This window comes from Stomoxys calcitrans, chromosome 3 (assembly GCF_963082655.1).
Source record: "Stomoxys calcitrans chromosome 3, idStoCalc2.1, whole genome shotgun sequence".
In the NCBI taxonomy this organism is placed as follows: Eukaryota; Metazoa; Arthropoda; class Insecta; order Diptera; family Muscidae; genus Stomoxys; species Stomoxys calcitrans.
This window is the reverse complement of record NC_081554.1, coordinates 175,048,107-175,068,796: the sequence shown is the minus strand read 5'-3', so window position 1 is coordinate 175,068,796 and position 20,690 is coordinate 175,048,107. Positions and strand designations below refer to the sequence as shown.

Genomic DNA, 20,690 nt, shown 5'->3' with positions numbered 1-20,690 from the left:
ACAATTCAAATCCCTTTTGAAATGTGTAGAACTTCATTCAATGACTTCCATGAAAAACTGTTGAAAATCCTAATCCCCTTGGCATTGTGGTGCTTACATGCCCTGTGTGATATGCCACCGGCCAACGAACGTATGCGTGGATTTTCTCGTGCCAAATATTTTAACTGTTGCAACACTTCAGTTTTTAGTTGGAATTGGTTTTTTTTTGATTCGCGGATTGCAAAAAAAACAGGAAGAAGCAGAAAAAACCTCCAACAATAAATTCCCATTCACTGACAAAGCAGACTGCAACAATAGAAAAACAAAATACAATGCAAAGCGTCAAAATATAAAGTTGGGAAATTTTACATTTTCAGTTTCATGGAGAGGATTGGGGTGTGGGGAAAAAATTGCTCAAAATTTTATTTTTATTGAAAATTAATGGAAACACTATTTTTGCAGAACACTTTGTCAACATTTTTTTTTAGATTTTTTATATTTTTTTAAAAAAAAACTTTTATAAAAAAATTTTTAAAGTTTTTTAAAAAAATATTTAATTTGAAAAAAAAATTCTTATAAAAATTATTTCAAAAAAAAATTTAAATTTGCAAAATTGTATTTAAAAAAAATTGGTTTTTAAAAAATATACCTAACAATTTTTTTTTAAATATATTATTTTTAAAAAAAAAAATAATGTTTACATATAGCTCCCATGTAAACCGATCCCCCGATTTAACTTCTTGAGCCCTTACTAGCCGCAAATTTTGTTTGGACTTCCAACATCTGTGTCAAGTATGGTCCAAATTGGTCTATAACCTGATATAACCCCTATATAAACCGATATCACCCTTACCCTAATTTTCAGAAACGCCAAATTTCAGTGATGGGGGGTGGTGCGATTTAAGCGAAATTTGGTTCGCTCTCTTATGCAAATTCAAATTCGCCCATGAACATTCCATTAAGGAACAGCGGCAAACTTCTCACATATCAATGAGTGCAGTCCGATTCAAGTTTAAGCTCAATGAAAAGGGACCTCCTTTTTATAGCCGAGTCCGGACGGCGTTCCGCAGTGCGACACCTCTTTTGAAGAGAAGTTTTTACATGACATAGTACCTCACGAATGTCGCCAGCGATAGGAGGGGATAACCACCGCTGACAATTTTATGATGGTCTCGCCAAGATTTGAACCCAGGCGTTCAGCTTCTTAGGCGGACATGCTAACCTCTGCGCTATGGTGGCCTCCTATGGCCTGAAATGAAAGGTATTACGGATAATAAAACATATCTGATATCCTATTGTCGGTCCAAGTGTTAGGGGGACCAACCCAACCCCCAAAACTAAATCAGACGTATTTACCGACCATAGCAATATGGGGCTCAAATGAAAGGTATTTGCGAGTAGAATACGAATCTGATATCCAAATGTCCGAACAAGTTTCTGGGGTCCACCCCTTCCCAAAAAAACACCCACCAATCAAACAGGACTTATTTACTGACAATGCCAATATGGGGCTTAGAAAAAAGGTATTTGAGTGTAGAATATGAATCTGATATCCAAATATGGAACCAAATGCTAGGGGGGCCGCCTATTCCCAAAAACTACCTCAAACAGGACAAATTTACGACCAAAGCAATATGGGTCTCAAATGAAAGGTCTTTGGCAGTAAAGCACGAAACTGATATCTATATTCGGGGCTTAGTGTTTGGGGGGACCACCCCACTCCCCAAAACACCCCTAAATCGAGCATATTTACCGACCACGTCAATATGAGGCTCAAATAAAGGTATTTGAGCCCCTTTTCCAAAATACCCCCCAAAGAGTTAAAATTTTGGGGCCAAGTGTTTAAGCACGCCTCATCTCATAAACTTCCCTTAAATCAATGGCAATATGGGGTTTAAATACATATTTAAAGGATAAATTTGTTCCATATACAATAAAAGAAGGCGCTGCGGAGCGGTTCAGCTCCGTTACATTCTTTAAAAAAATTGTTAAAAAAATTTGTTTTTTTAAAAAATAATTTTTTTTAAAAATAATCTTTTTAAATAATTTTTTTAAAAAATATTTTTTTTTAAAACTATTTTTTTTTTTAAATTTTGACTAATTTTTTTTTATTAATTTTAATTATTTTTTTTTTAAAAATATTTTTTTTAAAAAATATTTTTTTTTAAAACTATTTTTTTTTTAAAATTTTGACAAATTTTTTAAAAAAATATTTTTTTTTTAAATTTTAAATATTTTTTTTAAAAAATTTTAAATAATTTTTTTAAAAAATACTTTTTTTAAAAAAGTAATTTTTTTAAATAATTTTTTTAAGAAACATTTTTTTAAAAAAAATTTAAAATAATTTTTTAAAAAAATATTTTTTTTTAAATTTTTTAATAATTTTTTTAAAAAATATTTTTTTTTAAAAATTTTTAAATATTTTTTTTTAAAAATTTTTAAATAATTTTTTTTAAAAATTTTAAAAAATAATTTTTTTTTTTAAAAAATGTTTTTTAAAAATTTAAAAAAAAATTTAAATAATTTTTTAAAAAAAAAAAAAAAACTTTTTATATTTTTTTTTTAGTTTAAAAAAAAGGTATTTTAAAAAACTTATTTCAAAAAAAATATTTCTAAAATATTTTTATTTAATTTTTTTTTATTTGTTAATTAAATTATTAGAAGAATTATTTTCTTTTTTTTCAAATTTATTGCACAAATTTTTATTTTAAATTTTATTTCTATAGAAAATCCGTCAAAATTTAATTTCCTTAAAGCATTTTGTTAAATTTGAATTTTTGTTGAAAAATTTTTTTTATACCATAGGATGGGGGTATTCTAATACTAATTTCGTCATTCCATTTGTATAAATATATACTAACATTCCGGTGGTCCGTTTCAATTCCCAATTTTGAGAGCTTTAGTTCACTACCTTAAGAAAGTATCACGTTTGAGTACCTAAACATACGAAACAATACTTTTGAGTAGCTAAACATACGGTCGCTGTGGGCGAAGATGAGGGAGGCATTGCGTACTATTTTTCACTTTTTTGCACAAAAATGTATGAATTTTTAATAGGTCATCTAGTCATCTATCATTTATTTCTTAGTTGTACCTACATGCCAAATTTCAGATCCCTAGCTCCATCCATAAAAAAAAGTACCAAAAGGTATCAGGTTTGGTACCAAAATGTACGAATGGTGCATAGAAAATTTAGCCACCCATTCTATATTTCTTAGTTGTACCAAGATGCCAATTTTCAGACCTCTAGCTTCATCTGAACAGAAAGTACCAAAATGTACGAAGTTTTAATAGAAAATTTAGTCACCCATCATATATTTTTTAGTTGTACCTACATAGCAAATTTCAGACCTCAAGCTCCATCTATTCGTAAATTGATATCAAAATGTACGAATATTGAATAGATAATTTGGTCACACATCATTTATTTCTTAGTTGTACCTACATGCCAAGTTTCGGTCCTCTAGCTCCATCTATAATGAATGTATTAAATAGTACCAATTTTGGTACCAAAATGTTCAAATTGTGGAAAAATCATTCCGTCGCCAATCATACATTTCTAGGTTCTACCTACATGCCAAATTTCAGACCTCAAGCTCCATCTGTAAAGAAAGTACCGAATGGTACCAATTTTGGTACCAAATGGTACCAATTTTTGTACCAAATGGTACCAATTTTTGTACCAAATGGTACCAATTTTTGCACCAAATGGTACCAATTTTTGTACCAAATGGTACCAATTTTTGTACCAAATGGTACCAATTTTAGTACCAAATGGTACCAATTTTAGTACCAAAATGTACGAATTTTGAATAGATCATTTAGTCAGCCATCATATATTTCCTAGTTGTACCTACACACCAAATTTAGGACCTCTAGGTCCATCTGTAAAGAAAGTACCAAATGGTACCAATTGCTGTACTAAACGTACGTTTTCTCCCGTTACCAGTACTATTTTTACATTTCTTGTTTTCACCCTCATCCTTTTACACTAGATGTCTTTTAAGTCAAATTTCAAAAAGCCCAGTGCAAAGTTCACCCAATTCGTAACTTTTTTGTACTTTTTTTAGTACCTAAATGTACAAATATCATAAATCGCTTATAATCACGCAATTAAGGTTGCCATTCTGTACGTTCCAAAATTCAGAGCTTTATTTCAATTTACAAAGACCCAGCACGGGATAGCTGTGATCACCACACAGGCTGGTGCATTGAGCTCCAATCTGTGTGGTGTTCATTGCTGTCACGAGAAGCTCAGTTGCGAGCTACCGGGCGCTTCCACAGTTTGCGGATAGTGGAATACTCCATACGGAGCAGCTACAGCGACCAAAAGCGGTATCTAGCAGTCTCAGTGAGAGGTCGGGCGGCTCTTGCACAAATACTGAGTGCCTATGATGCAAGACAAGGCGAGTTATTGGCGCCTTTAAATAACCAATGGCCACCCTGTTCCTGCAGCATAGTTCCTTTGGACCGTAACAAGCTTGATCACCTACAGGAGCTTGATAAGGACCGCCACATCCACATAAAAAAAATGTGGCTACAACAACAAAAACATTTACAAAGAAAGTACTAAATAGTACCATAAACGTACTATTTCTCCTACTTCCGGTACGATTTTCTTTAATTTGAGCTTAACAACATAAATCTAGCCCTTTCCGTTCGCGCTGGGCAAATGTGAACAATATGGTACTTTTCAGTACCATAACGTACGAATATCAGTCAGTCAGTCAGTAATTTTAGATCACCTAGCGATGTTCGTCTGCCTGTCCGTCGGTGGAAAGCACGCTAACTTTCGAAGGAGTAAATCTAGGCGCTTGAAATTTTGCTAAAATAGTTCCTATTAGTGTAGGTCAGTTGGGAATGTAAATGGGTCATATCGGTCCATGTTTTGATATAAGGAAGCTATATCAAAACATGCACCGATAAACCTATATTCCGATTTGATTTCTTGATTCTGTAGAGGGCGCAATTTTTATCCGATTTGGCTGAAATTTTGTACACCGACGTTTTCTATGACATTTATCAGATGTGGCAAGTATATATAGCTCCCATATAAACCGATAACCTGATTATACTTCTTAAACCTATAGAGGGCGCAATTTTTATCCGAATTGGCTGACATTTTGCACAATGACTTCTTCTATGACCCCTAACACATATGCTTAAATTGAACCTCTAGAGGGCGCAATTATTATCCGATCTGGCTGTGACAATTTCTTTGACCTCTAACTACCTTGGGTAACATTTCATATTCATTTTTTCGAAGACCTTTGTTTTCGGCACACCCTTATAAATTTTAGCACACATAAAACATGTGTAGCTTAACAACTTAAACATTCCTACTTTAGCTTTGCCCAACTGATTCGAGTGCATAGAATTTTCATGAATTCTTCAAAAAAAAAAAAGAAATGCTACGAAAAAAAAGTGGGAACTGGGAATAGTTGTTAGGTACTACTAGAGCATACAACATCAAGAGGGACTAGGAAAAGTGGCACAATCCTCCAGCTGTGCAACACATTTTCCATTCATCATCATCCAATGGAGTTGGAACACTGCAACGACACTAAGAGGAGCTGGATGATCCTTGTGGTGCGATTTTTTTGCATTTCTTTGAAACAAAATATTCTGAATACCTCAACGCCAATAGGTAAAATGTACACTGCTGCAGTATAGAATTCCTAAACTGGGTTATAATACAACAAAAATGTTGACTGCCAGGATGTGGAAGAAATCATCATCATCATCACCACCCAACCATGTATAACAAAAAAGGATTTTCAAATGGATTTTTTATTTGCGTCCAATACAAAGAAGCATCCTCTTGCATTGTATGAAATTTCATTACATGGAACGAACGAACGAAACTATTTTCTGTGGTGTTCAAATGGAAAGTTTCTTTCATATTGAAATGCTTAAATGCTGGAACATTGTTTTCTTTTTTAAAATTATTAAAGAATTTCCCAAAAACATGTAAGAGAGAGACTAGGTTGGTAAGTAATTTCCATGGTAGTGGCACTTAAGGGGACAAGAAACCCATTACTGGCCCTACATTTAGGCAAAAACGAATTTTGCAAAAACATTTTTAAGACCATTTTCCAAATTTTCAAAATGTTTCAACAAAAAACTTACCTTCTTTTGATTCCATTTCGCTTTGTTCAACAACAGCAGCTGGAATGGCATTTTCACTGGGATGAACCATTTTGAGGGAAGTTGGCTTTAAAAAACAATTAAATGATAAAATCTGCAATAGAAGAAAGGAAATACCATAAAATTATAATCCAAACTCGATCATGATTCATTGAAGTTCATTTAAGGCAAAACAAAATCCATACCCATTTCAAGAAATAAGACTCTTAGACAAAATGGAAAATGAATCATTTGCCAAAAGTTGGTAACAAAACCAAACTCTAAAACCACAAAGAAAGTCTGCCCAGTCTAACTACCCACTCGTAAAAATTTCAGCCAAAACAAATGAACATTAATTATGGACTACCCAATCATACCCGAGACTACAGCGACCTCCCAGTCTTATGAAGTCATAAATAATAGGGCAAAGACGCAAACGCCATCTACACTTACTCGCTCCACTAAAAGCATTCAGCAGAACTAGTTTGCCAGTGAGAGGGGATATTGCATTTACGTGCTTTTTAATTGTTGTCCTTAATTTAATTGCCTTTTAAATGGCGTGACTGTCTTTTGTTTCACAAAATGCTAGGAAAAAAAAAACAACAAAAACCCACAAAAACTTCCATTTTCAGAAGTAGGCAAAGGATGACTTGGGGAAGGAAGATGACTTTGTCTAGTTGGCGGAGAGTAGAAAGATGACAGGTAGTAGCTTTCAAGTTTACAGTTTCACCCATACTAGAAGGAACACCAATTCATTTAATGCAGCCATGTCCATCATCATCATCATCATGTCTGCCATATTGCTTCCCACCGTCCATTGGCGTCCAAGAACGCAATGCGATAAGTTTATGGTCAAGGTATGCGTGTCACGTCATCATTTTTATTATGACCACGGCGTCGCATATAAACTTCAGCTCACTAAGCCGGACGCTAACTGAAAGACGTGAGCGAGCTAAGGGTAGCAGGAACAAGGACAGGTTAACATGTTCCTTTTGATAGATGTGACACGCGCCAAAGAACCCCATGTTTCAATACAAAAAACAACGCAAAAAAACTAAAGCCATTAAATTTTCAATACAAATATGGAAAACATCTAATTCATTAAAATTTATTTTAAAAAAAGATCGCTGAAATTTTACTATAAATAGCTAATTTCCCAAGAAAATTTACCATAAAAACCAAATTTCCCCAAGAATCATTTTGTAAAAAAGAAAATTCTTCAGAAAATTTAATATAAAGGGTGATTTTTTTGAGGTTAGGATTTTCATGCATTAGTATTTGACAGATCACGTGGGATTTCAGACATGGTGTCAAAGAGAAAGATGCTCAGTATGCTTTGACATTTCATCATGAATAGACTTACTAACGAGCAACGCTTGCAAATCATTGAATTTTATTACCAAAATCAGTGTTCGGTTCGAAATGTGTTCATTCACCGTAACGTTGCGTCCAACAGCATCTTTGAAAAAATACGGTCCAATGATTCCACCAGCGTACAAACCACACCAAACAGTGCATTTTTCGGGATGCATGGGCAGTTCTTGAACGGCTTCTGGTTGCTCTTCACTCCAAATGCGGCAATTTTGCTTATTTACGTAGCCATTCAACCAGAAATGAGCCTCATCGCTGAACAAAATTTGTCAAAATTTGAACACATTTCGAACCGAACACTGATTTTGGTAATAAAATTCAATGATTTGCAAGCGTTGCTCGTTAGTAAGTCTATTCATGATGAAATGTCAAAGCATACTGAGCATCTTTCTCTTTGACACCATGTCTGAAATCCCACGTGATCTGTCAAATACTAATGCATGAAAATCCTAACCTCAAAAAAATCACCCTTTATTAGTAGCAGAATTCCCCAGGAAAATTACTAATTCCCCAGAAAATTAAATATAAATAGCAAATATCCCCAGGAAATTTATTATGCATAAAAAATTTCTCCTGGGAAATTTACTGTAAATAGAAAATTTCCTAGGAAATCCACCAAAAAAAGGGAATTTTCCAAAAAAATTTTAGAAAAAAAAAATATGGTATGTCTGCTGACTAAATTTTGACCACATTTCTCTCCAGAATTTTTTTGTTCAATAAATGACCATATTCGATCTCTTTAGGAGAACTTTTTACACATGACTGGATAGATCATCTCGAGACCTGTCTGCTGACCAAATTAGTTCCAAGTGGCCGTGGTGACCACATTTCTCTCCAGGAAATTTTTATTTTATAAATGACCATATTCGACCTCTTTTGGAGATCTTTTTGGACTAATAACCTACATGACTCTTTAGAGTATTTCGAGACCTATCTGCTGACCAAATTTGGAAGGGCCATCTTTTTCCATGGTGGCCACATTTCTCTCCAGGATCAATTTTTTTCAATAAACTCCCATGTTCGACCTCTTTTTTTAAAACTTTTTTGAGCTTATATCTCACATGACTGGATAGAGCATCTCGTGAACTGTCTGCGGACCAAATTTGGAAGGGCCATCTTTTCCCAGTATAAATTAGTTTTATAATAAATGGCCATATTCGACCTCGTTAGCAGATTTGGAAGAGATGATTGGAAGGAGCATGTCCAATCTTCTCTGCTGACCAAATTTGGAAGGGCCATCTTTTTTCCATGTTGCCATGGCGGCCACATTTTTATCCCGTATCAATTTTTTAATAAACGGCCATTTATTTTCCGACTAATATCTTACATGACAGAATAGAGCATTCCGAGAAGTGTCTGCTGACCAAATTTTGTAGGGCCATCTTTGCCCATATGACCACGCCTAGGGGGATTTAGTGGTTTTTGTCTTGGTTAGTTATATTTTAATTTATTTTCAAATACACAAAAAACAAAAAAAAATAAAAATAAAAACAATTAAAAAAAAAAATAATAATAAAAAATTAAAAAAAAAAATAAAAAATTAAAAAAAAAAAAAATAAAAAATTAAAAAAAAAATAATTATAAAAAATTAAAAAAAAATAATAATAATAAAAAATTAAAAAAAAAATAATAATAATAAAAAATTAAATAAAAAAAAAAATTAAATAAAAAAAAAAAAATAAAATAATAAAAAATTAAATATTGTAAGAATCTGGTCACCCTATTCTCTTATTCCAGTCCAATTACTATTTCCAATTTTTGCTTTTTCATAATCATTCTACTTTGTAATTTCACTCCTTATTTTAACGTCTACGAATAAAGTTGTTCTTTTGTATTACTCGTGTACTTCTCTTCTTCTTATTTAATTCGCTTTGCACCCACAAAGGTTATGGGCCCAGCGTGCCAATAAATTAAATAAGAAAGTACAAGTCAGTCGAGTATATGTTTAAAGTCGTTTTTTGTAAATTGTTAAAAGTTTAAAGTAAAAATGTCCGGTTCGCTCCAAATTGAGAAGTTGAATGGGGAAAACTACCCAAGTTGGGCCATTCATATGAAGAGCCTCCTCATCACGATGGATTACTGGTCGGTAGTTGATAGTGTTTGTCCTACAACTGCAACCAAGGAGGAAAAGGAGTCAAGGATTGCGTTGGACATGAAAGCGTTGGCCACCATCACGCTAAGTATAAAACCATCGGAGCTGATTCACGTTAAGAAGTGTAAGACGGCCAGAGAGGCATGGCTAAGGTTGGGCAGCATTTATATTACAAAAGATCCAGCTCGTAAGGTGACATTATTCAAACGTTTGGTACGGTTTAAAATCCAGGAGGGATCATCGTTTACGCAACAAATGAACGAGTTTACCAGCCTCGTCGAATCTCTAAAGGAAATCGACATCACTATTCCAGAAGATTTCGTAAGTATTGTTCTGCTGTGTAGCCTACCTGAAGACTACGAAAGTTTCGTCATTGCTGTGGAAAGCAGAGATGTTCTGCCCCCACTTGATCGTCTCAAGGTTAAAATAATGGAAGAATTTCAAAGACGAGGGGAAAGACATCACGTGACAGAGGAACATGTTTTCGCAGCAAATTCCAAGCAAAAGGCAAACTTCAGAAGAAGACAAGGTGAAAAAGACAACGACGAGAATCGAAAGAAGAATATAAAGTGTTATGCTTGCGGTAAACGTGGACACATAAAGTCCCAATGCAGATCCATCAACAACAACAACAACAGCAAGGCAATGGTAATGCGTGCGAGTGAAGAGGCAATATGCTCCAATGACAAGATGTGGATCGTAGACAGTGGAGCCTCATCACACATGAGTGGAAATAAGCTGTTGTTCTCTTCGTTCAAAGCCCATAAGCAAGAGGTATCTCTCGCAACAGGTGATTGTGTGTATGCAGAGGGGATAGGTGATGTAAATATTAAATCGGATTTTACCGACATCACTCTATCTAATGTTCTCTTTGTGCCAGAGTTGAGTGCTAATTTTTTATCTGTGCATAAAATTATTGAGCACAACAACGAAGTGATTTTTTCCAAAGAGAAGGCAATTGCAACAACAAGCAAAGGGGAGATGATATTTGAGGCGAAGGCCCATGCTGGCATATTTGTTGTGGAGCTTAATAAAAGGGAACGATTGATGATGGCAAAACAAAACAATGAAAGAGTTCTTTGGCATAAGAGGTATGGCCACCTTAACATAAGAGATGTGTTAAAGCTGTCTAGTAAAGAGATGGTACGTGGTATGTCTGTTGAGTCGTCAGACCCTGAATGTTTTCCATGTGTTACATGTTCAATGTGTAAAATCACGGTTCAGCCTTTTCCAAGCTATGGTAAAACCTTTACCACTAAACCTTTGGAGCTTGTACACACCGATATCTGCGGGCCGATGCGGGTATGTAGCGAAGGTGGATCACGATATTTTATATCGTTTATCGATGATTTCTCGAGGTTTTCAACTGTTTATTTCTTGAAGAAGAAGAGCGATGCCCTAAAAGTTTTCAAAGATTTTAAAGTGAATGCCGAAAAACAGACGGGCAATGTTTTAAAAACCCTACGAAGCGATAATGGTACAGAGTACCTTAGTAATGAGTTTCAAATGTTTTTGAGGAATGAAGGCATCAACCACCAAAAAACAGTCTGTTATACCCCCCAACAAAATGGGATTGCCGAGAGGGCTAATAGAACGCTCGTAGAAATGACTAGATGCTTGTTGCTGGAATCTGGATTGTCCCAATCGCTTTGGACAGAAGCCTTAAATACGTCCACTTATATACGGAATCGTTGTCCCACGAAGGTGCTTGAAAATAAGACACCATACGAATGTTGGTTTGGACGAAAGCCTTCAGTAGCCCACCTACGTATATTTGGTTGTGACGTAGTCACCTTAGACAAACGACCAGGCAAGTCAAAGCTACTACCTAAGGGAGAAAGACTTACATTCGTTGGGTATGCTCATCAAACAAAAGGCTACCGTTTGTATAGTAAACAACAAAAAACAATTACGATCGCCCGTGACGTCATGTTTTTCGAAGACAGTTTCTCCAAACAAGCAAAAGAAACCCCAACTGTTATGAATGGGGAAATGGAGCAGAATGACGATTGGTTTGTTGTTGATGTTTCTGTGGACAAAGAAAGAGGGGATATCGCCAGAACAGAAGCACACAACAGCGGCGATGTGGATTCTGAATCTGACACCTCAATTGAAGAAAGAGAAGAAGTAGTGCCCGGTGTGAAAAGAAGAAGAGGAAGACCAACAACTCTTAGGACAGGTCGAAAGGGACGTCCGAGAAAAGTTCGTGCAGTAGAATCAGCAAATGCTCTTGTAAATACTTTTGTGCAAGACGAAGAAGACCCCAAAACAGTGGCAGAGGCCTTAAAGAGCAAAAACGCGAAAATGTGGAAAGAGGCGATGCAGAAAGAGTTCGGAAATTTGCAGCAAAAAGGTACGTGGGAACTCGTAGAAAAGCCAGCTGACAAAAATATCGTTGGGTGTAAGTGGGTGTTTGTGACGAAACGTAACCAAAGTGGTGAAGTAGAAAAATTTAAAGCGAGGTTAGTAGCCCAGGGTTTCTCACAACAACCCCAAGTCGATTACACAGAAACTTACTCTCCGGTAATAAGAGTGTCTGCTATCCGAATGCTGTTTGCCATAGCTGCTCAAAGGGGATATTTGGTGAATCACATCGATATTGTGTCAGCATATCTCAACGGCGAATTAGAAGAAGAAGTCTTCATGCGACAACCCGAAATGATTCAAGATGCCAAGTATCCAGATCGAGTGTGTAAACTGAAAAGATCGCTTTATGGATTAAAGCAGGCCGGCAGAGACTGGAACCGAAAATTGAATGAAGTTCTGTTGACAATTGGGTTCGAGCGGTGCAAATCTGACAACTGTTTGTACGTGAAAAAGATAAAAGATGAGCTTGTCTTACTTGCTGTGTACGTGGATGACATTTTGTTGTCATGCTCATCGGAGACCATTATGAAATGCGTTGTTCAAGATTTGAATCAGCATATTGACGCGATTGATCGAGGACCAGCAAAGTACTACTTGGGGCTAGAAGTCGAAAGAGAGGGATTAAGAGGCAAGATAGCTGTTCATCAAGAGAGATATGTAAGAGAGTTACTGGCCAAGTGGAACATGACAGATTGTAAGCCTGCAAGTACACCTTTTGCTAATGGTTTGGTGCTTGAGAAGTGCACGAAGGAGAATTGTAGTGGTTATGACGTCACCAAATACCAGTCGTTGATTGGTGCACTGAATTATTTGTCTGTCTACTCTCGCCCTGATTTATCTCACGTTGTATCAAAGCTAGCACAGTTTAGCAGCCATCCCGAGAAAGAACATTTTACTGCAGCAAAACATGTTCTCCGATACCTTAAGCTGAAACCAAAGGGTATGTTAACTTATTCTAAAAATGCTAATGATTTAGTTTCATACACAGATGCCGACTGGGGCTCAGATGTTAACGATCGTCGATCCTACAGTGGGTTTGTGCTTTTCATGTCTGGTGGACCCATAGCATGGGAGTCCAAAAAGCAAAACCAAGTGTCTCTCAGTTCTATGGAAGCTGAATACGTGGCTATGTGCCAGGGGACGAAGGAAGTCGTGTACCTAAGAAGTTTGCTGCGAGAAATTGGCTTAGATGCTTACGTTCAAGAACCGACTGCCCTGAAGTGTGACAATCAAAGCGCCCAGTTCCTTGTCCAAAACCCAGTGGCACATAAGAGAAGTAAACACATCGATATTCGGTACCACTATATAAGGGAAAAATTCGATGCAAAAGAGATCCAAATCGAATATGTTACCACAGCTGAAAATGTGGCAGATTTGTTTACCAAGTCTTTAAGTAAAGTCAAACATGAATATTTTTGTAAAATGTTGTTTGAAAACTTTTGATAAATTTTTGTCGTCAAATAGTATTTGGATTGTGGCGGCGTATGTAAGAATCTGGTCACCCTATTCTCTTATTCCAGTCCAATTACTATTTCCAATTTTTGCTTTTTCATAATCATTCTACTTTGTAATTTCACTCCTTATTTTAACGTCTACGAATAAAGTTGTTCTTTTGTATTACTCGTGTACTTCTCTTCTTCTTATTTAATTCGCTTTGCACCCACAAATATATACAAATAAACATAAATAAAATAAAATATATATAAAAAATTCAGAAAATTGAAAAATAAAAAAATTAAAAAAAAAATTAGAAAAATGTGGGAATACTAAGAAATAAAAAAAAAGTTTAAATATATATAACATAAAACAAGTAAAAATGCATAAATTTCGGCCGGGTCGCACTTTGGATATCCACCACCACGGGTATATATGTAAATCCCATTTCGTCATGATCCGGTGAAAATTGGATAACTTAAGCACCTAAATTCGGCACGGACATTGAGTGTTCTAATATATATGTAATTATTCAATTTTGTACAACAAAATATTGGTCTCTTTGGCAGATATATCCAATTATAAACCGATCTGAACCATATTAAGGTCGGATGTCGTGAGGCTCAGAAAAACTCAATGTTTCAAATTTCAGCGAAATCTGGTAATAAATAACGCTTTTATGGGCTTCAGTCCTCTTATCGGCAGATCGGTCTATATGGCAGCTATATCTAAATATAGTTGGATCAGAACTATATTTAGGTCGGATGTTGGGAGGTCTTAACCTACTCACTATTTAAAATTTCAGCGAAATCGGGTAATAAATAAAGCTTTTATTGGCTTCAGACCCCTTATCGGCAAATCGGTCTATATGGCAGCTATATCTAAATATAGTGCGATCTGAACCATATTTAGGTCGGGTGTCAGGTACTGACTAAAGCTTTTATGGGCTTCAGTCCCCTTATCGGCAGAACGGTCTATATGGCAGCTATATCTAAATATAGTCCGATCAGAACCATATTAAGGTCGGATATTGGGAAGTCTTAACGCACTCACTGTTTCAAATTTCAGGGAACTCGGGTAATAATTAAAGCTTTTATTGGATTCAGACCCCTTATCGGCAGATCGGTCTATATGGCAGCTATATCTAAATATAGTCCGATCTGAACCATATTTGGGTCGGGCATCAAGAGGCTAAAAATAACTCTGTTGCAAATTTTAGTGAAGTCCGTTAAAAAATAAAGCTTTTATGGGCTTTAGACCCTTTATCGGCAGATCGGTCTATATGACAGCTGTGTCTAAATATATAGTCCGATCTTTACCATATTTGGGTCGGATGATGGGAGGCTTAAAACTGCGCACTATTCCAAATTTCAGCGAAATCGAATAAAAAATAAAGCTTTTATGGCCTTCAGACTCTCTATCGGTAGATCGGTCTATATGGCAGCTATATCTAAATATGGACCGATCCAATGCATTTCTAGGTCAGATGTCGGGAGGCTTAAAATGACCCACTGTTTCAAATTTCAGCGAAATTGGGTAATAAATAAAGCTTTTTTGGTCTTCGGACCCTCTATCGGAAGATCGGTCCATATGACAGCTATATCTAAATATAGTCCGATCTGAGCCATGTTTGGGTCAGTTATCGGGAAGTCTTAAATTACTCACTGTTTCAAATTTCAGCAAAATCGAATGAAAAATAAAGTTTTATGGGCATTAGACCCTTAATCGGAAAATCGGTCTATATAGCAGCTATATCCAAATATGGTCCGATTTGGCCCGTTCAGGAACTTAGCCAGAGTGCATCAAAAAGACGTATCTGTGCCAAATTCAGCTCAATATCTAAATTTTTGAAGGCTGTAGAGTGATTACAACATACGGACGGACGGACGGACAGACGGAGAGACACACGGACATCGTTAAATCGTCTTAGAATTTTACGACGATCCGAAATATATATACCTTTTAGGGTCGGAAATTGATATTTCGATGTGTTGCAAACGGAAAGACAAAATTAATATACCCCCTATCCTACGGTGGTGGGTATAAAAATAATTATGTTTATAAAACATAAAAAAATCTTATATATAAAAATCAATTTGTGTTTGTTTGTAGGTTTGTTTGTTTGTTTGTATGTTTGTGTGTTCTTTATAGACTCAGAAACGGCTGAACCGATTTTCTTGAAATTTTCACAGATGGTGCACAAAGATCCCGTGGTAAAAATAGGGTACTACATTTTTTGATATCTTAAGGGGGGGGGGGGGGGGGGGGGGCGGACCCTCCCCCTTACCCTAATTTTCAGAAACGCCAGATCTCGGAGATGGGTGTTGCGATTTAAGCGAAATTTTGTGTGCTCTCATAAAGTACCCTAAAAGTAAAAATTTGGTATCCAAATTTCGGATGGGGCACCTAGGGGGGCCGCCCCACCCTAAAACCTACCAAACCTATATTTAGACCAATCACAACAATATGGGACTCAAATGAAAGGCATTTGGGATAAGAAAACGTATCTGATATCCAATTGTCGGACTAAGTGCTAGGGGGCCCAACCCAAGCGCCAAAGCACCCCTAAATCGGACATATTTACCGACCATGGCAATATGGGACTCACATGAAAGGTATTTGCGAGTAGAATACGAATCTGATATCCAAATGTGGGACCACGTTACTGGGGGTCCACCCCTTCCCCAAAACACCCTCAAAGCTGGACTTATTCACTTACCATGGCAATATGGGGCTTCAATAAAAGGTATTTGAGTGTAGAATTAGAATCTGATATCCAAATATGAGACCAAGTGTTTGGGGGGCCGCCACTCCCCAAAAACCTCCCCCAAAGGGGACACATTTACGACCATAGCCACATGGAGCTCAAATGAAAGGTCTTTTGGAGTAAAGCACAAATCTGATCTCAATATTCGGGAAAAGTGTTTATGGGGCCACCCCACCCCCACAACACCACCCAACCCCCAAAACACCCCTAAATCGAAATATTTACCGATCATGGCAATATGGGACTCAAATGAAAGGTATTTTCGAGTAGAATACGATTCTGATATCCAAATGTGGGACCACGTTTCTGGGGGGTGGACCCCTTCCCCAAAACACCACCCAAACAGGACTTATTTACTGACCATGGGAATATGGGGCTTAAATAAAAAGTATTTGAATGTAGAATACGAATCTGATATCCAAATATGGTACCAAGTATTTGTGGGGCCGCCTCTCACCAAAAACATCCCCCAAGGGGACAAATTTACGACCATAGCAATATGGGGCTCAAATGAAAGGTCTTCGGAAGTAAATCACGAATTTGATATCAATAATCGAGAAAAGTGTCTACGGGGCCACGCCACCCCCACAACACCACCCAAATAGTAAGTATTTGCTGACTATTGCAATATGAGGCTCAAATAAGAGGGTTTTTAAAGTGGAACACGAATCCGATATATATTTTCAAGGCCAACTCACTGAGTGACGGCCCATCCCCCAAAACACCCCCAAGCCGGTCATGTTTGCTGACTATGGAAATATGGGGCTCAAATTAAAGGTATGTGGGAGTAGACCACGTATCTGATATCAACATTAGGGACCAACTGTCTAGGGGACGTCCCACCACCATAACAACCCCCAAATAGGACGTATTTGCTCACCAAGACATTTTGGGTCGTAAAGAGAGTGGAACCTAATATTTATAGTTTTTATGGCCAATACACCAAACCGGACATATTTGCTGACTTTTGGAATAAGGAGTTTAAATGAGATTAGAAAAACGAATTTGATATCCAATTTTGAGGTCAATGGCAATACGAGGTTGAAATAAATGATATATAGATATATGAGAATAGAGCACGTTGCTGATATATTTTCCGGGCTTAGTGTTTGGGCGACCACCCTAATCCTCAAAATACCCCTATATCGCCTATATATACCGACCATGTCAATGTGCACCTTAAATAAAAGGTATTGGAGGGTAGGGCAAGAATTGATACCCACTTTCGGGACCAATTATCTGGGGGTCAAGCCCTTTCCCAAAATATGGGGTTCAAATAAATGATATATGGATATATGAGAATAGAGCACGTTGCTGATATATTTTCCGGGCTTAGTGTTTGGGGGACCACCCCAAAACACCCCTAAATCGGCCATATTTACCGACCATGTCAATGTGGGGCTTAAATGAAAGGTATTGGGGGATAGAGCAGAATTTATACCCATTTTCGGGACCAATTTTCTGGGGGTCAATTTGCGATCCCCAACGATCGAAGTCAAAAAGAAGTATCCGTGTAAAAATTTCAAGCTGATAACTCTTAGCGCTCGAACGCTATGGCGATTTCGACAGAAGGGCGGACGGACATTAGTTAGTTAGTTAGGCTCAGATTGTCGAGACGATCCAGAATATATCAACTTAATGGGGTGGCAGATCAATATTTCGAGGTATTACAAACAGAATGACGAAATTAGTATAACCCCTATCCATAACTAATGGAGAAAATACCAGAGATTCGATATTATGTATGAACCAACTTCCTATAGGCAAAAGCATTTTTTTTTGAAAGTGTTAACCATGGCCCTATGAACAAAGATGACAATTCCAAATTTGGAGACTACTTAGGTAAGCTTAAATATGCCCATTTATAGAAGCAAATGGAGAGAAATGTGGCCGCAAAATGACCATGAGAGCAGACAAGTTTTGTTTGAATTTTTGGGCTTTAAAAAAAATGCTGACTTTCGACAGTCAATTTTACCCTTAAACATGACCTTTATTTAACTAGTTTCAATCGTCCACCTAACGCCAATCAAAGCTGCTTTGGGATGCCACTTTCACAACTAGAGCTAGAATTTTTCTAAGACAGCACTATTTTTGGGTATTTTTCTATCCAAATCGGCGTTAATGGTTAAAGGAACCCCATGCACGAAAATGAACAAAAGTTGACTTCATATTCACGTTCTTGATTCCATTTCTGGAAAAAAATTACTTACAAGGAGTACCCCCGATCTTTTTCATTTTTTGCACCCCCTTTATTTTGACTCCAAGAACACGAATCTGAAGTATAAAAGGGGTGAACTGTATTTTACAGGATAGTTCGCAAAAAAATCTAATTTGTTGCATTGCAAAATTTTGGACTTTTGTTTGTTTCATATTCGTAATCTATTAATCAATACCTTTCATTGATATTGCCTAGGTTAGACTAATTCGCCCCATGGGGGCGTTTTTGGCCCCTAAGTGGTCCACCGCCCTGAGCCCCAAAAAAGGACTTCATATTCGCATTACTGGGTTCAAAATTAGGGGGTATGCAAAAAATTAGATTTTTTTCGAACTTCGCCGTAAAATACAGTTCAGTCGTTAACAAGGCGCATCATTCTCAAGATCCCGTAGATTCTACCCGGGTCCAATTTTTTGGCATAATTTAGCATATTCGTAATCTACACGACAATACCTTTCATTTGATGCCCACATTGCTAGGGTTGGTCCACTTCCTACCAAGAGGGGCCTTCGCTCCAAAAACGGACTTCTGATTCGTGTTCCTAGACTCAACCCACATCTACATACCATATTTGAGCGAAATCGGAGGTGTGCCTGCAAAGTGCATTATTTCGCCGATTCTTTTAGGGTTACCCAATTAACTTTGCAATTTCTTAAAATTTTTCCTATACTTTGTTTGCATATTTATTATCCTTAAACGACAATGCCTTTCATTCAAGTACTATTTTGCTTAGGTTGGAGCTACATATAATACAGGGGCCAAATTACCGCATATGTGAACAAGTAAAACCATTCGAAATCTCATGATTTCTATAAAATATTACATTAAAATGTTTATAAGCGTGGTATAACATTCGGCCCCAGGTTAGTTGTACTTTTCACGAAAAAAAAATGTCTTCCCTACTATTTCAAATATATATAAAAACCCAATCAAGTAATGACATCCCTAAACCGTTACTCTCATTGAACAAAGAAGATCGTGGTAAAAAAAAAAAAAGTTCAACAACACAACACTAACAACTTCGAAGGTTACAAATAAAGGGCAAACACAAGTAACACAAAAATAAAACTAAACGAAGCGAGACCTTTGTGAACTCTTTGCACAGAAGAAGAGAGGAGATAACGTGGTGCAGCAAAAAACTGTTCCACTCTTGTAATACACAATAAAGAACACTCACACTTACATACATTGCTAATAGACTTGAAAACTTACCACAAAGAAATTCTATGTAAATTAATCCACAAAACGGACGAATGGCACAAAACACTTTAAAATATTCACAAATTACTTCAGAAAAAAGTTTTTTTTTTCTCGCAGCGAAGCTATCTTTGATGATACCAAATAAAATTCAAATTTTTTCAGTTAAAAAAACAACAAATACTTCTAAGCGATCAACGCCTGCAAAATTTCACAACTGCGATTTGAAATTCTTGAAGAAACCGTCAAAAAATTATGTCACTTTGGCTTGTTTCTTTCGGTATGAATTTTTTTGCTTTATTTCTTCCTTTTTTAAAGGCTTAAATGCGCAATTCAATCGCCTGAACTTTTTTTTTACTTCGCTTTAAGACAAATAGAACAATGCTTCAACGGAATTTGATTGAAAGATGAAATACAAAATACTTCGCGAGACGATAGTTGTTTATTCCACAGCGTCCGTCAACGTTATGATCCCGAATTGGCAAGTTTGTGCAAATTCTCTCATTAAAAGCCGCTATGCTACATATATACATTATACATACATACACAAACAGCCGAGCAACTATGCGATCGTTTCTTTGCTTGCTACACTCCCCTTTTCAACAAGTTGACACGGTGATCCAACCACGCAACAGAACATCTGCAAAACAAAAGCAGCAACAACAATAAAGAAATATAAACAGAGAAAATCAACAACTGAACTTTTTTGTGGGATTGAAAATGAAATGAATACATACACACACACACTCACTTACATGCAATCATAACCGGCAACATCCCTCCAAACATTTGGAAGTGACTTTCTCACTCCCTCCCAGAATAGTCACTTTTTAGATCCTTTTGTATGATAGTTTGTAGAGATTTCAAGATTTACAACAACAAAATACATTACTGTCGGAATTCTATCATTTATGTTTCGCTAATTAGTTTCTCATAATCAACTGTTATTGCTACAAATTTAAAAATAGATTTTTTGTTGTTGTTTTAGACGCTAACTCAAAAAACCCCAAACAAGAGAATGTATGTTAACTTAGCCTTCTGTAATGAAGAAAGGCCGGTAGCACAGAGCGATAGCATAAGCCTCACAATCGTAAGGTTGGCTGTTCAAATCCCAGTCAGGGAAAATCATTGCAAATAAAATC

General features: G+C 36.5%; 1 protein-coding gene across 1 annotated transcript in view; it reads right to left on the bottom strand.

The window, feature by feature from the left end:
* The window catches only part of LOC106092455 (stathmin), a 426,400-nt gene extending 406,390 nt beyond the window's left edge, over nucleotides 1-20,010 (bottom strand). The window contains exons 1-2 of the mRNA XM_013259348.2: nucleotides 19,564-20,010; nucleotides 6,109-6,220 (exon numbers count right to left, since the gene is read on the bottom strand). Coding sequence (XP_013114802.1) covers nucleotides 6,109-6,178 — 70 coding nt within the window. The 5' untranslated portion in view covers nucleotides 6,179-6,220; nucleotides 19,564-20,010. The remainder of the gene's footprint in view (nucleotides 1-6,108; nucleotides 6,221-19,563) is intronic.
* Nucleotides 20,011-20,690: the final 680 nt, after the last annotated feature.